This window comes from Schistocerca serialis, chromosome 4 (assembly GCF_023864345.2).
Source record: "Schistocerca serialis cubense isolate TAMUIC-IGC-003099 chromosome 4, iqSchSeri2.2, whole genome shotgun sequence".
In the NCBI taxonomy this organism is placed as follows: domain Eukaryota; kingdom Metazoa; phylum Arthropoda; class Insecta; order Orthoptera; family Acrididae; genus Schistocerca; species Schistocerca serialis.
Genome location: NC_064641.1, coordinates 917,009,632 through 917,027,117, shown reverse-complemented (window position 1 = coordinate 917,027,117; position 17,486 = coordinate 917,009,632). Strand labels below are relative to the sequence as shown.

The window sequence follows — 17,486 nt, the reverse complement described above, 5'->3', positions numbered from 1 at the left end:
CTTCTCCATGGATTTTAATACCTACTCTGAATTTTTCTTTTGTTTCCTTTACTGCTTGCTCAATATACAGATTGAATAACATCGAGGAGAGGCTACAACCTTGTCTCACTCCCTTCCCAACCACTGCTTCCCTTTCATGCCCCTCGACTCTTATAACTGCCATCTGGTTTCTGACAAATTGTGTATACACTTTCGCTCCCTGTATTTTACCCCTGCCACCTTTAGAATTTGAAAGAGAGTATTCCAGTCAACATTGTCAAAAGCTTTCTCTAAGTCTACAAATGTTAGAAACGTAGGTTTGCCTTTCCTTAATCTTTCTTCTAAGATTAGTCGTAAGGTCAGTATTGCCTCATGTGTTCCAATATTTCCTCGGAATCCAAACTGATCTTCCCCGAGGTTGGCTTCTACCAGTTTTTCCATTCGTCTGTAAATAATTCGTGTTAGTATTTTGCAGCTGTGACTTATTAAACTGATAGTTTGGTAATTTTCACATCTGTCAAAACCTGCTTTCTTTGGGATTGGACTTTTATATTCTTCTTGAAGTCTTAGGGAATTTACCTGTCTCATACATCTTGCTCACCAGATGGTAGAGTTTTGTCAGGACTGGCTCTTCCAAGGCCGTCAGTGGTTCTAATGGAATGTTGTCTACTCCCAGGGCCTTGTTTTGACTCACGTCTTTCAGTGCTCTGTCAGACTCTTCACGCAGTATCATATCTCCCATTTCATCTACATCTTCTTCCATTTCCATAATTCTGTCCTCAAGTACCTCGCCCTTGTACAGACCCTCTGTATACTCCTTCAACCTTTCTGCTTTCCTTTCTTTGCTTAGAACTGGGTTTCCATCTGAGCTCTTGATATTCATACAAGTGGTTCTCTTTTCTTCAAAGGTCTCTTTAATTTTCCTGTAGGCAGTATCTATCTTACCCCTAGTGAGACAAGCCTCTACATCCTTACATTTGTCCTCTAGCCATCCCTGCTTAGCCATTTTGTACTTCCTGTCGATCTCATTTTTGAGACGTTTGTATTCCTTTTTGCCTGCTTCATTTACTGTATTTTTATATTTTCTCCTTTCATCAGTTAAATTCAATGTTTCTTCTGTTACCCAAGGATTTCTACTAGCCCTCGTCTTTTTACCTACTTGATCCTCTGCTGCCTTCATCACTTCATCCCTAAACCCCCATTCCTGTGAATTGTTCCCTTATGCTCTCCCTGAAACTCTGTACAACCTCTGGTTTAGTCAGTTTATCCAGGTCCCACTCCTTAAATTCCCACCTTTTTGCAGTTTCTTCAGTTTTAATCTGCAGTTCATAACCAATAGATTGTGGTCAGAGTCCACATCTGCCCCTGGGAATGTCTTACAATTTAAAACCTGCTTCCTAAATCTCTGTCTTACCATTATATAATCTATCTGAAACCTCCTAGTATCTCCAGGATTCTTCCATGTATACTACCTTCTTTTTTGATTCTTGAACCAAGTGTTAGCTATGATTAAGTTACGCTCTAATCAAAATTCTACCAGACAGCTTCCTCTTTCATTTCTTACCCCCAATCCATATTCACCCACTATGTTTCCTTCTCTCCCTTTTCCAACTCTCGAATTCCAGTCACCCATGACTATTAAATTTTCGTCTCCCTTCACTACCTGAATAATTTCTTTCATCTCATCACACATTTCATCAATTTCTTCATCATCTGCAGAGCCAGTTGGCATATAAACTTGTACTATTGTAGTAGGTGTGGGGTTTGTGTCTATCTTGGCCACCATAATGCATTCACTATGCTGTTTGTAGTAGCTTACCCACACTCATATTTTTTTATAGATTATTAAACCTACTCCTGCATTATCCCTATTTGCTTTTGTATTTATAACCCTGTATTCACCTGACCAAAAATCTTGTTCCTCCTGCCACCAAACTTCACTAATTCCCACTATATCTAACTTCGACCTATCCATTTCCATTTTTAAATTTTCGAACCTACCTGTCTGATTAAGGGATCTGACATTCCATGCTCCAATCCGTAGAACATCAGTTTTCTTTCTCCTGATAACGACGTCCTCTTGAGTAGACCCCGTCCAGGGATCCGAATGAGGGACTATTTTACCTCCAGAATATTTTACCCAACAGGACGCCATCATCATTTAACTATATAGTAAAGCTGCATGCATATTGGAATATGGCAGGTGTGAAATCACTGCCAAAGGGAAAGCACAAAAATCTGAACACAAACTCTTACTGAGACTAGGAATTTGCAAATACGCATCATGTAAGTGAGTTTTTGAAAAATAGCAGCCGACACAAAGTCTATCCATTAATTCTTTGGATGAGGCAATGGATAAGTATCAATTATTGTTTGTGGATTCAGAGTGGATTTAAAGTCGGCACAAAGATGAAGTTGTCCAGAAGGCTTTGGTAAGATTACTAAGAAAGAAGCCCATAGACTAGTCTAAATAGGAACAGTAACAACTTCGTATTGCAGTTCTTTAAGTTCACTTGCAGCTTAGTCTCCAAGCGCATGAGGGATGGGACATGCCCAAAAAAAAACCTTAGATTGCACATTGTCATGTGTGCCACAAAATTATTTGCTCTGCCAAGTCCATCAGAAAATAAATCCAGAAACTCTGTAATCAGTTGAGTAGCACTGTCTTTTGGATTGAAAACAGAAACAGAAAGTGCACTGTCCTTAATATGAAGACCAAACAAATCAAAGGAATCTAACCCAAAAATATTTTCAGTCTCGTGAATGCAAAATGGTAAGTGTTGCTGTTCTGGTGTGAGACTGGAATGTGGCAGGCAAACTACATGTATGAAGACTGGAATGTCCTGACCATTATATGCAGTAAGTGGCATGGAAGATTTTGCTGATTGTGGCAAGCCCAACTGTTAATAAGTGGCATGATTAAGCAATGTAATGGAAGCACCAGTGTCTAACTGAAATCACACACACCATCCAGCAGTCTCCAATTTCACAAATAGTTTGTTTGACAATTGTTGCATAACACTTGGGTGGGGTGAAGGCACATCCTGAATTTGGTCATTACTAGTAACAGTAGCTGGTTTAGAAGAAAAACTACATTCACTGAGTGAGAAGGTGCACAATGCTTATGAGAGTGAATGGGTAGAGTTTTTCTCCTGTTGCAAACATACAGACTGTACATGATGTAGCTTTCCACAAACAAAGCAAGGTGCGTTCTGTGAAGGCCAATGTTATCTTGCATGTGTGGGAAAGCAGCAGGGACATGATTTCACAGCAGACACATGCAGTGACACTTGTTTTTCTGGCCACGCCACAGTGGCCTGTTTGCATGGGTTGCTAGGCTGTACCCATTTGTCACTTTGTGTTACACTGCAAATGGGAGCTACCTCAAAGTTTTGCATGGCACTATCACATGAGTCCTGATGTTCAGTAATTCGTAACATTTGTTTCAAAGTAGGATCCGAGTGTTCAAGTATTTGTTCAAGAATCCTACTGTCTGCTGTCTGGCACATTGTACGTAACTGCATCATGAATTGTCGAGTCACTTAGTACTGTCCATAGCATTGAAAACGACACTGTCATTCAGTGATCCACTGATGGTATGTCTGTTGTGGCCCTTTCCATAACTGAAAGAACTTGTAACAGGCTGTATGTATCCTCATGATACTTAGTAATGCCAGAAACAAAATCTTCAAACACTAGAAACTCTGACCTACTATTCAGGAATGACTTCTGAGCAAGGCAATAAACTCCTGTGCTGGTCATTGACAAGAAATAAAAAGTTTCACAGTACCTTGCACTTGATGTTTAGCACAAAGAGCATCAAACTGAGAGGGCACACATTCCATTCCTCTTGTTGTTTATTGAAAGCTTGGAATGGTGGAATGCACAGAGTTGGTGCTGTGGATGTGGCTGGTAGTTGAGGTGGAGTTGATTCAGCAGTAGCAGCTTGTGCATTAATGATGTGCAGGGCTGCCATCGTCAACTGCAACATTTGGTGGTTCTGAAACTTAATAAACTGCATTAGATCAAAGCCAGAAACAGCTAGAGGCATTGGCACAGGTGGAGGAGGAGGCAGGTTAAAGGTCATTTTAATGAGGGGCATGCTTGAACAAGCTAATTACACATAAATAGTGAAAGTGTAATGGCTATTCTGCAATAAGGAACACAATTAGTAGTAATGCACCTCTGGAAGAAAGGAGGGAAATATTAGTGACGTGCTGTGACAGAGTGACATAGTGCAAAGGCAGCGATGGTTCTGTAATCCTCATCACCAAATGTTTTGTCCACTACTGTGGGAGTCAGCACCAACACAAACAAGGAAGTAGCAATGGCCGATGGTAGGAATCCAAAATCATCTATGCAAAACAGTCCTAATTAACAGAAAACTTTATTTATATTAAGGGAGGAAACATAACATGATTCCTGTGCTTCCTGTGCAATTACTTTTCACTATTGCTACTCATAGAATGCAGGCTGTGTCATCTTCCTATTACTTAGTACTGATGCTCTCTAAGACTGCGACTGAACAGGGCTGACCAGTGATGGGTGGCTGGTTAAATCAGCATTGACAAGAGGTGCTGAACTCTGTCTTCCTGGAGGTGTGGTGTTGCTTGTTCTTTCCATTGGCATGCAGGTCAGTGCCTTCTTGATGCCATTTTGCAGTGCTGCACTGGTTGGTGTGCAGTCGATGCTTTATTACTACACAATAATTACTGGAGAACACAAGCTGGAGGAAATGAGGAAAGAGTGGAATGATGACTGAAATCTTCCTAGTTTCCATCTAGACAATACACACTACAGTAAATTGGAAAATGACCACCTAGTTACACTATTTTTGTAAATACTGTGTTCACTGAATCTCTCACAACTTGAAAATATGGCTTAAAAAGGTACAACAAAGCAATTTTATGCCACATACAAGCAGTGTAGATGAAGATATCTGAGGTGGACATTCCAAATCTCAGCCTCATAATGTGGTATCCTCACTGGATCTGTATTGGCAGGTTGCTTGCTTCCAGAAAACACAGTGAACCAGAAAACCCTTTTGAAGCTTGCTGTTTGAAATATGTCACCACCTGCTGCTCTCATGACTACACTACCAGAAGACAAAATAAGTACCTGGGCCTTTGTGGCTGCTCCCAGAAATCACTGACCATTGAATGCTGGGGCTTCTCATGGCCAAAAAATACAGCTAACAACCTGCTGCAAGGAAGTGGCTATTGGCATCCATCCACTGTTGTGTTACTGATCTGAAAAGTTTACCCCATGGGATCTTACTGTTTATGGATAGGCCACTGCTAGTCTCCCATTGTGTTGTATATAACAGAATATAAATGAATTAAAGTCATCATGGTCATCAAAATTGCAACCACAAACCATGATCTGACAACATGAAAATCCCATACAGTTTGCCTTGCCTAGACTAGGCCAGCCATCCTGACATGCAGCCTATAGGACCAGAAGTAGGTCAACAATGTACCAATGACCTCATATCTGGCACACTGTAATGAGCTACAATTGTTATGAGCTTACCCCTATACGATGTGTATTCTAGCCAATGTACTTTCTTTTATTGGTCATGGGCTTCTAAGTGTTATCTTTTTAATGGCTAGCAGTGCAGTACAATGACAAGACAGGCAGCAATGCAGAAGCCATACATGACTAAAAAAAGTTTCATATTACTGTTAATAGAAGATGATACACAAGCACAAACACGATACAAAAGGAATCTGGCAGTTCTTAATGCTTTGATATTAAAGAAAAAGTGAAAAAAGTAACTGGATGAAAGAGAAAGATGCTGCATGGACGATAACTAAAATAAGTTAAAGAAAATTGGAAAACAGTTGTAGATGTAGGTAATGGCAGTAATATCAAAAATTTGGATAGGAAATCCTTTATATGGGGAAAAATAAAAAGCACAATTGTTGTTGTTGTTGTCTTCAGTCCTGAGAATGGTTTGATGTAGCTCTCCATGCTACTCTATACTGTGCAAGCTCCTTCATCTCCCTGTACCTACTGCAACCTACATCCTTCTGAATCTGCTTAGTGTATTCATCTCTTGGTCTCCCTCTACGATTTTTACCATCCATGCAGCCCTCCAATACTAAACTGGTGATCCCTTGAAGCCTCAGAACATGTCCTATCAACCGATCCCTTCTTCTAGTCTAGTTGTGCCACAAACTTCTCTTCTCCCCAACCCTGTTCAATACTTCCTCATTAGTTACGTGATCTACCCATCTAATCTTCAGCATTCTTCTGTAGCACCACATTTCGAAAGCTTCTATTCTCTTCTTGTCCAAACTATTTATCGCCCATGTTTCACTTCCATACATGGCTACACTCCATACAAATACTTTCAGAAACGACTTCCTGACACCTAAACCTATACTCGATGTTAACAAATTTCTCTTCTTCAGAAATGCTTTCCTTGCCATTGCCAGTCTACATTTTATATCCTCTCTACTTTGACCATTATCAGTTATTTTGCTCCCCAAATAGCAGAACTCCTTTACTACTTTAAGTGCCTCATTTCCTAATCTAATTCCCTCAGCATCACCCGACTTAATTCAACTACATTCCATTATCCTCATTTTGCTTTTGTTGATGCTCAGCTTATATCCTCCTTTCAAGACACTATCCATTCCATTTAACTGCTCTTCCAAGTCCTTTGCTGTCTCCGACAGAATTACAATGTCACTGGCAAACCTTACAGTTTTTATTTCGTCTCCATGGATTTTAATACCTACTCTGAATTTTTCTTTTGTTTCCTTTACTGTTTGCTCAATATACAGATTGAACAACATCGGGGAGAGGCTACAACCCTGTCTCACTCCCTTCCCAACCACTGCTTCCCTTCGATGTCCCTCGACTCTTATAACTGCCATCTGGTTTCTGTACAAATTGTAAATAGCTTTTCGCTCCCTGTATTTTACCCCTGCCACCTTCAGAATTTGAAAGAGAGTATTCCAGTCAACATTGTCAAAAGCTTTCTCAAAGTCTACAAATGCTAGGAATGTAGGTTTGCCTTTCCTTAATCTAGCTTCTAAGATAAGTCGTAGGGTCAGTATTGCCTCACGTGTTCCAATATTTCTACAGAATCCAAACTGATCTTCCCCGAGGTTGGCTTCTACTAGTTTTTCCATTCGTCTGTAATTAATTCGTGTTAGTATTTTGCAGCACAATTACCAAATTCAAAAGTATAACTCTAGTAGTGTGATACAAAAAATGAACATATGGTGTCAAGAGATATATAACCTAGTGCTGCCAAAAATATTAACAGAACCCTGTAATTTAGGGTCAAAGAACATTCTTATGCTAACCCTACTACAAAAAACAAGAGCAGACAAGTATGAGAATTGTCAGGATGTTGACCAGCTAGCACCACTTCTAAATTGTTAAGTGTAACACAGAGGGATGACACTGAATATTTCTTCTAAAAAAATGATTCAGAGTTAGCTGTAAAGCATGTCTGATTTTGCTACTTTCTGTTCCCCAGTCGAAAGACTGGTCTCATGCAGCTATACATGATAGTCTCCCATGTGCAAGTGTATTCAATCAGCAAAACTACTGTGACCTACAGCCACTTAAACCTGCTTACTGTAGCCAAACCTTGGTCACCTTCTACAGCTTTTACCCCCCCTCCCTGCCTCCACATTATCCTCCATTGCCACATTAACTATTGCTTGATACCTCACAATGTTTCGTATCAACCCATTCCTTCTTTTAGTCAAGTTGTGCCATACAGCTCTTTTCTCTCCAAATTGATTTAGTAACACTTCATTAGTTACTTGATCTAGCCATCTAACCTTTAGCATTCTTCTGTAACATTACATTTCAGAAGTGTCTATTCACCTCTTGTCTGTATTATTCACCACCCACATTATACTCAAGACAAATACTTTCAGAAACAACTTCATAACATTTAAATTTATATTAGATGTTAATGAATTTCTCTTTTTCAGGAATACTTTTTTGCTATTGCCAGTGTTCTTTTTATATCCTCTTAACTTCGACAATTGTCAGTCATTTTGCTGCCCAAATACAAACCGCATCTACTACTCATTCCCTAACCCAATTCCTTCAGTGTAACCTGATTTAATTTGGCTGAATTTCATTACCTTTGTTTCCATTCTGTTTATCTGGGTTGCCCAAGTTCCGGTAATCAGGGCATTTCAAACATGTCAGGGAGATATCAGGGAAGTTTGAAAAATTGCTGGAAAAATCTCGTTTTGTGTCAGTCAATGAAATGGTTTGTTTACTGACATGTAATGCAATGTCGCTGGCTGGGTGCCACTTCCCTACTCCCTTATTCTAACTGCTGCTCCCATTTCTACCACTTCTTGCCGCTAGTCTAGCAGCTGCCAGTGTGCGGCAGGAGGGTGTGAGGAGTGGTTTGTCCAGATCTGTTTCTCACAGGTTGTAGATGTAGTGGCCAAAGATGATGGTCATGTTTGCGTGAGTTGTGTTTGAGTGATTGTGTGAATGTGTGTGTGTGCTCTCGTTTTCTGACAAAGGCTATGGCCGAAAATTTAGTTGTGAGAGTGTGGTTGTTTTTTCCATGTGCCTATCTGTGGCTCAGCGATCATCTTTACGTTGAGTTGCTACCTATCCTCATTACTACTGATTTTCAGAGCATTTGCGCAGGTTATCTATTGCATGGATTGATCACTGCAGTCTCATTTCGTCAACATGGTGTCTGTGACATGGACTTCCATGATGGGCCAAGACTGCTGACCATTTCTGTCGCTATTTCTAATGGATCGGACATGCCAATCTGAAGCCCATTTTCCAATATTGTGTAAGCCCAGCCCGTCATATCTTGTCTCACCAATCTACCCACAGGCCAGGTCTGTTTGTGTGTGGCATAATTCAGTGGATTTTCATGGTTTATCCGTGGACTTGGGACTGCAGCGCTCCTTGGCAGGCCAGAGGCCATGATTGAGGGATTTCAGGAATTGTGACAGTCTCACTGCAAGTACATTGTACAGTGTGGCATTTTATAGACAATTTATTTATTCTAGTACATTTTGGCACCTCAAAAGCAGTTTATATATTATAAAGTATGGACAGTAAAAATAAGAAAATTATGGCAGTTACTGGTGGATTGTATGCTACGTGCTCATATATTAGTTGAAAGAAAAATCACACAATACCTGTAAAACAATGGACTCAACACAGTGAGTAATAACTGACAATAATGAACATAGTAGAACCAGCATTTTATTGGTGGTCACCTATAGTATCGGGGTACACAACTCTTCCCCATCTTATACAGTTCTTCAAAACACCTACATTTTTCTGATGTTATTTCTGAAATCAGTGAAGGTATTTTAAATCTGCCTTGCAACTACAAGGAACTGCATGTTTTTGTCTCCAAATGAGTTTCGTTTTATTGAAATAAAATGACAACAGTGGTCCTAATGAAACACATGTACCATTTGACTTGCTTTCTCCATCTGAAAGCAGTTCATTAAAAAGATGTTGATATTAGTACTTAAGATTTTTGCTCACATGGAGTAGAAATACAGAAATCCTTACATTTTTGTTAACTAATGTGTTTACTTACCCTTGAGATCTCAAAATTTGTTGGGGAGTAATGCTAAAACTTGTCAGGAAATCAGGGAATTTCACTTGGGGAAACTTGTGGAAACCCTGTTAAAGTTTGCTTGTAATCTCTGTTCAAGACATTATCCATTCCATTCAGCTGCTCTTCCAAGTCATATGCCCTTTGTGTCTGACAGAATTACAATGTTACTGGCAAACCTCAAAGCTTATATCTAATCTCACTGAATTTTAATTCCCTTTCAAATTTTGGTTTTGTTTCCTTTACTTCTTGTTCAATGTACAGCTTGAATAACAGATGTAGAAAAAGGAAAAGTGAAACATATTGAAAGTATTTGTTTTGCTTGGGATAGCCTTTGACTAGGTTGAGTGTAGTAAGTTGTTAAAAGAGTTTAGATTATTAGGCCTAAAGTAATAAAACAAATGAATAATTGACAGTGCTTTTTAGGATTCTAACAGCAACAACAGAATTCTAAATGAGAGAATACTAGGTTAAAATATAGTTTGCTACTAACATTTAACTGGTAATGTAAGGATACAACATGGAGAGTGAAGTAAATTCGGAACCTTGACTCATAGGCACAATGAGAACTGGTGGCACTGTTCCTGGGTCACATGCGGCATTGCATTCCTGAGTAAAACAAATAAATGAAGATGAAATGTAACAATATTATGAGAAGGAAAGTTGTTACTCACCGTATGGTAGAGATGCTAAGTCACAGATAGGGACAACAAAAAGACTCACAATTATAGCTTTCAGCCATTAAGGCCTTCAACAACAACACACACACACACACACACACACACACACACACACACACACACACACACACACACAAGACTTACACTTACACACACACATAGAAACACACAGTCACACAAACGCAACTCACACACATGACTGCAGTCTCACGCAACTGAAACTGATGATGTTTAGTGTCTGTATATGTGTGGATGAATATGTGTGTGTGTGCGAGTGTATACCTGTCCTTTTTTCCCCCTAAGGTAAGTCTTTCCACTCCCGGGATTGGAATGACTCCTTACCCTCTTCCTTAAAACCCACATCCTTTCATCTTTCCCTCTCCTTCCCTCTTTCCTGACGAAGCAACCGGGGGTTGCGAAAGCTCGAAATTTTGTGTGTTTGTTTGTGTGCTTTTTTATTGTGCCTATCTACCAGCACTTTCCCGTTTGTTAAGTCATGGAATCTTTGTTTTTAATATTTTTGCCATGTGGAATGTTTCTTTCCATTTTACTTATAACATTATGAAAATACATGCATTAAATTAAGAGATGGTATTGAAATGTCAAATAACTTGCTCATGAGATCAAAAGTTAAGAATTAAGATGAAACAGATAGATCTACAAGGAGTAAAGTGAAATGAGAAACTGGACAACCAACCACATAAAGTAAACTGCATTAGTTGTGTGTAGACATTCCAAACAGCAGATAAATATGTTTACTTTTTTCCACATTTTTTTTCACTCTGCAGGGGGCTGTGTGCTGATGTGAAACATCTTGGCAGGTTAAAACTGTGTACCAGACTGGAACTTGAACCTGTGACATTTGGGTTTTGCAGGAAAGTGCTCACCAACTAAGATATCCAAACATGACTCATGACCCGTTCTTGTAGCTACAGTTCTATCACTAAGAGTCAAATCATTCTTGGGTAGTTCAGTTGGTAAAGCATTTGTCCACAAAAGGCCAATGTCCCAGGTTTGAGTCCCTGTCTGGCACACAGTTTTAATCTGCCAGAGTGTTTCATATCTGTGCACACTCTGTCGCAGAGTGAAAACACTTTCTGTAAGCAGCCCTCCAGGCTGTGGCTAAGCCATGTCTCGACAGTATCCTTTCTTCCAGAAGTACTAGAACTGCAAGTTTCACAGGAGAACTCCTGTGTAGTGTGAAGCTAGGAGATGAGATACAGGCAGAACTGAAGCTGTAGGGACAAGTTGTGAGTCATGCTTGGGTAGCTCAGTTGGATGAGCACTTTCCAGGGAAAGACAAATGTTCCAGGTTTGAACCCTGGTCATACAGACAATTTCAATCTGCCAGTATTTTCATGTTTACTTCTATTTTAAGTATGTTTCACTTGTAACATGTTTATTGTTTTTAGTTGGTTTGTGAGTTCTAACATCATGCTCAATGATGCTGCATATGTTCTGGGGTTTAGACATCCTCTGACTTTAAGGGTCAATATATGAACTTAAATTCATCATCTTGATGGTAAAATCAGTGTTTATGATTCAGCCCAAGTCTTATGGACAGTTACTCCTCATAAAAATTTCATATTTGTTAGAGAAGACTGTGAACTTGAAGTGATACAAGTTGGGAACAATAACATTGAAATTTTAAAGCTCACTATTTTATGTACTTTGTTGCAAGTAAGATTTTGCAGAAGACAACATTTAAAAGTTCTATTGTTGAACATTTTGTCCGCCAAAGGTAGAAACCCAACATAAAGGTAGCAGGAAGCAAACCCCCCTGCCATAGATCTCCATAACTAAATAGAAGAGGTCGGCTTGCACACTAACTCCAAACTCTTTACAGGACAATATCTCTAAAACAAAATCACTAAGCTACACATGAGAAACAATAACAATTATTTATTGACAGAAGGTACATCAAAATATTCTCAGATTTGGTTTCCAGAGAAGGCATGGTACTGATACAGGGTTCTGCACCTAAGCAAACCTAGCACAGTAGATGATGACTAACTAATTTGGTTGAAGTTCAGTATAGAGAGAGTTCAAGTTCACTCTCTCAATAGATAAACACTTGGACAATCACACTGAATGATGTTAGATACTAGGTATAAACTGTTTGGTGACTTGTCTGCCCAGAAGTGTAGATAACTTTTAGACAACTGTAGGACTAAAAAACTACTGGAACAGGGTGATAACTGCAGGAATTGGTGACAGGTGGCCCAGTGTCAACATGTGATCACTTAAACCATGCGCTCAACATGCAAATGTCATCTTGTGAATTGTTCAGCATTTACATCAAACAGTTCCTGGTTTCAGCACTCTTTGTAGTGGCAGATGACTGGCCTATTTGAATGTCGTGTGCAGAAGTGAAAAGGAATTCATAGTATGAGTGCCATCTAGGAGAGGTGCTGACCGGCCATACTGTATGTGTCACCATGCTGAGACTGCCTGTTATGTTGCACCATATGATGCTGCTGCTGTGTACTGTGGCTGGCAGAGGCTGTTGACAGAATGATAATGTCATTTACAGTTACAGTGGGCATGCAGACACCATAATTATACACAAATATTGGAAATACATTGCACAAATTCTAGCACAGGAGCCCTTCAAAAACCTAAATAAATTATAATCATACATTAAGGCTGCCAATGGATGGGAAATGTCTAAACATATGTTGGCAACACTGTTTGACAGTGAAGTTAGTAATAACCAACATATTGTCACCAGTGGTTTTCAAAAACATATCAAACTGCTAAAACACATGGCCCTGCTGCTTGACAGAATCCATATAAAGATTTATATTGAGTTTGCAAGTAAATTAATGCCACTTGTAGCAGTATTTACCACACACTGACCAGACACAGAACTATGTCCAGATTGGTGGAATACAATGCATTTCATTACAATGATCTATAGAATCACAGCAGTACTGATTAATTACTTAATTCACTCATTCATTCATTCATTCAAACGAGGTTAACTTTCAGGGATGTGGAACAAATAAAAGTATACAATGACTGGCAGAAGTCACTGCCGGCCACTACTGTGAAGAACATAAGCTATCCAGTTAGAACTAGTTCTTAGCTACGCAAGACTGATAATTATGAGAATTACATCTTGGTTACATATACTTTTCTTTCCCATATACTACTCAGCTATTGTATGTCTAATAATTAAGTAGATATGTAGAATTACACAGAAAATCATCAGATGTTTATACACAGTTGAAGTTAAGGCCTCTTTAATGTGAATATTAATGTTAATGAGAACAGATCTATGAACTTGACTGGAAAATGCAGCACATTACTTTTTTGTGCTCCATTTGGCCCACAGCATAGTGCACATCATAGTATGATACTCTGGAAATGGGCAATATTATTTTTGACCCAGAAGAAATTATTGGTGGTAGTGTCACTATCGGTCTCAGAATATTAATAGCTTAGTTGTAGTCAATGAAGTGCCACAGATGATATAGTTATGAGTGATTGCTACCTAATAGAAACTGCTAATATTTAAGCATATCTTGAATGAAAAAAATCTTTCATGCAAATATCAACAGCTAGTTTGAAAAATAATTTTAAACATAATGTCTAAGGAACTACAGCAGTTGTTATGCCTTGATTGAAAAAATAAAAGGTTAACCTCAATCATGTTCATGGTTTGGGCCAGCAGACCATCATCAGACAAAATTTAAGACATTGGCTACATAGGCTGAATGGCTGAATGGTATAAATCACACAGTCAGAACATAAACACCTGAGCACCTTAGGAAGTGTGAAAGCACAGCAGCCTTTGCTTACATGATTTATAAATGAAAACTGGTGTGTCATATGATATGAAAAGGAATGTATTGTATGAGATTTTCCAATTATTGTGGGTAGGTCTGTATTTCATGGTTGATCAAGTAGTTTGACAATTCCATTTTTATACACTGTGTTTTTGATGACTGAACCAATCATTTTCATCCTTTGTTGTGAGCAATGCCTTATGCGTGCTTCCCACATGACCTTCAACCAGTTGTACAATTAAAAGAAAATTAAATAACTCCAAGGGTAGATTTTCGCTGTGGGATTTAAAATGTTCTTCAGATGACCTCGCATTGTTGTTGTAGAGTATGGGACAATATATTTAATAACAGTTCACACAGAGACAAGAATTCCACCTGTAATTGGAATGAGAAGAAACCTTAATATGTGGATTACTCACCACTCACTGTTTTTATAAATCTGAAATATGTTTTGCAAGTCTGCATCCAATACAAAGTCTCACAGCTGTATTATATGCTGGCAATCCCAAAAGAAAGGTCTCCAAAACATTGGGGATACTGAGAAACTGCTAATGTGACTGTTGGCCACACTGTTGTGATTGGTGCTCCCCCAGTCCCAAATAAGTCTGTGCATGCCTCACTTGCATGCTCAATCTTGGCTTGGCAGCCATTCAAAATGGAGCTCATGCTAAATGCTACTGCCAAGCGTGAAGTTATTCATTTCTTGAATGCAAAAGGCCTCAAACCATCTGAGATTCATCACTGACTGACGGACATGTATGGAGAGTCATGGGTGGATGTCAAAAACATTTACGAGGGTTGCCCAGTAAATAATGCCCCATTTTTTTTTTCTCCAGAAGTATTTATTCCACAACAATCAAATTTACATATGTGAAAGACTGATGTTTTGTCTACTTGCTTTATTTTTCCACATAATCTCCTTCAAGTTCGACGGCCTTTTTCCAGCGAGACACAAGAGCGTGTATTCCCTGCCGGTAAAAGTCTGTACTCTGCCTACGGAGCCAGGTTGTCACTTCGTGAATCACTTCTTCGTCATCGGCAAAACGTCTTCCACGAATGAAATTCTTCATTGGCCCAAACAAGTGAAAGTCTGAAGGAGCCAAATCGGGGCTGTAGGGTGGATGGGGTAACACTATCCAACCCACTTTCGCGATGTGTTCACAAGTCCTCAAACTTGTGTGAGGACGAGCGTTATCATGCTGAATCAAAACATCCTGTGGGTTAACATGACGCCCAAGGCGCCGGAAGCGCTGCTTAAGTTTGTCTAATGTTTTGACATAAGCCTCTGTCGAGTCGTAATGCGTCGATCCCGTCGAATGAGAACATCAGCCCGCTGCAACATGTCAGGCGTGACAGCTGTGGGAGGCCTTCCCGACCGCGGCAAATCTCGGAGCTCCGCAGCACCGCCCTCTGATGCTTTCACCCTCTGTGCCCAGCGACCAACAGTACTCCTATCGACTGCAGATGTTCCGTAGACTTTGCACAAGCGTTTATGAATATTGTCCACGGTTTCTTCCTCTGCTACGAGAAATTCAATCACTGCACGTTGTTTATGACGGATGTCACCTGCAGACGCCATTTTAGAACATTCCTACACCACCGCTCTCTGTCGGAGGAAATTGAAACTTTGCGTACACATGCGGGAAACTTCAAATAACTCGCACCTAAAGTGTCACATTTCTAATATTTTTTATTTCGGAGAAAAAAAATATGGGGCATTATTTACTGGGCAACCCTCGTACAAGTGGTGTAGAGAGTTTACAACCAGTCATACTGAAATTCACAATGGAAAAAAGAGCTGTAGGCCATCAGTTTCTGAAGACATACTAACAAAGATTAAGGAAATAGTGTATAAAGATCAGAGGATCACTTTGGATGCTTTCTGCATTTTGGTTCCTTGGGTAGCCAAAGGATTTTAGTAGAAAAGTTGCAGTGCTGGAAGGTGTGTGCAAGATTGGTATTGTATCTTATGACAGACCATAAATGTCAATGAGTTGATCCTTCCTGAAAATTTCTTCACCACTATACAGACAAAAAAGACAACTTCTTGGACTCTGCTGCCACAGATGACAAAACTTGAGCATTCCGCTTTACACCTGAAACAACAGTGATTGCACCCCTTATTGCCCAAGTCATGAAATTTCAAACAAAGCTGTTGGTAAAGCCACAGCAACAGTGTGTTAACAGTTGAGGTGGATACTGGTGGTTGGTTGACTTATGCTTAAAGGGACAACAATAGACACTGGCAGTTACAGTGAAACAGTGAAAAAGCTCAGAAGGGCAATTCAGAACTGGAGAAAAGAGATGTTGAGCAAAAGCATAAGCACTCTCCACAACAATGCTCACTCGCATATTGCAACCATCAAGCCACTGATCTCCTGCAAGTCTTTTGTTTGAACATCATTACCTGTCCATCATACAGTCCAGACTTGGCAGTGAGTGACTACCACCTATCCCCTAAATTGAAGGAACGTTTTTCAGAATGGCAGTTCTGCTTTGATGATGAGGTAAAGGATAAGGTTCAGCACTTCATGTAGCACATGGTGGCAAGCTGGGCATTCTTCAACATTTACAATGCTGTAATTATAGCAGAAAATAAATGGTGGTGGTCTGTATACCAAAAAATATAACTTGTGGGATTGTCCTCTTATGTACATTCTCATACTTTACACTCCCCCACCTTTTCATCCACCCCTAGTCACACTCATCCACATGTATTTGATAGTAATCAGTTCCTTTTAAAGTCATTTTATAATAATTATGAGCACTTAAGTATTGCGTTCATGGCACTTAAGTTATGAATTCATGCCAGCTTAAAATTTTTTTGATGTATATGTTCATCAGAATATTCATGATATTCAACTAACAAATTATGACCTGCTAATGTATCTTTCAATTTACAGTTTTGTGGATGATTTAAATATGTTTGTTTGACAGGGAAAAGGACTTATGGACACATACTGGCTGACAGGGAAAGAATGCAAACAGGGTTCTTACATCAATATTGAAATTTCAGACATCCTAGATGATGATGCAACTCCTGAATTTTTACAAATGATTACACAGGAATAGAGTGACAGTTACCTGTGCATTCATATAAAGCAACGGTATTCAAAGATTAAATGTACAATGTAATAATAAAATAACATATTTTTGTACTGTATTTCACACACATTATAATAAAATATAAAGAAACTTAAAAGTTTTTTCTTTGTTAGTGAATATGATTTCCTTTATTTCCTTCCAACTTCCTTGTTCTATGCCATTTTGATTTTGAAACACTGCCCTGTTTCACAGCTGAATTATATGATTTTGCTGAATGTTATCAGTTTGCTACACTAGCTTTCATTATTAGGATTAAATCATCATTTTATATTCACTACTGTGTAATTTTGGCTGTGTAACCATTCTCAAGGGTCTACAATACATATGACATAAAATACAAAGCATAGA

At 39.2% G+C, this 17,486-nt stretch overlaps 1 protein-coding gene across 1 annotated transcript in view; it reads left to right on the top strand.

The window, feature by feature from the left end:
- LOC126474841 (atrial natriuretic peptide receptor 2-like) overlaps positions 1-17,105 on the top strand; it is a 192,609-nt gene extending 175,504 nt beyond the window's left edge. Inside the window, exon 9 of the mRNA XM_050102319.1 lies at positions 16,971-17,105. Coding sequence (XP_049958276.1) covers positions 16,971-17,105 — 135 coding nt within the window. The remainder of the gene's footprint in view (positions 1-16,970) is intronic.
- Positions 17,106-17,486: the final 381 nt, after the last annotated feature.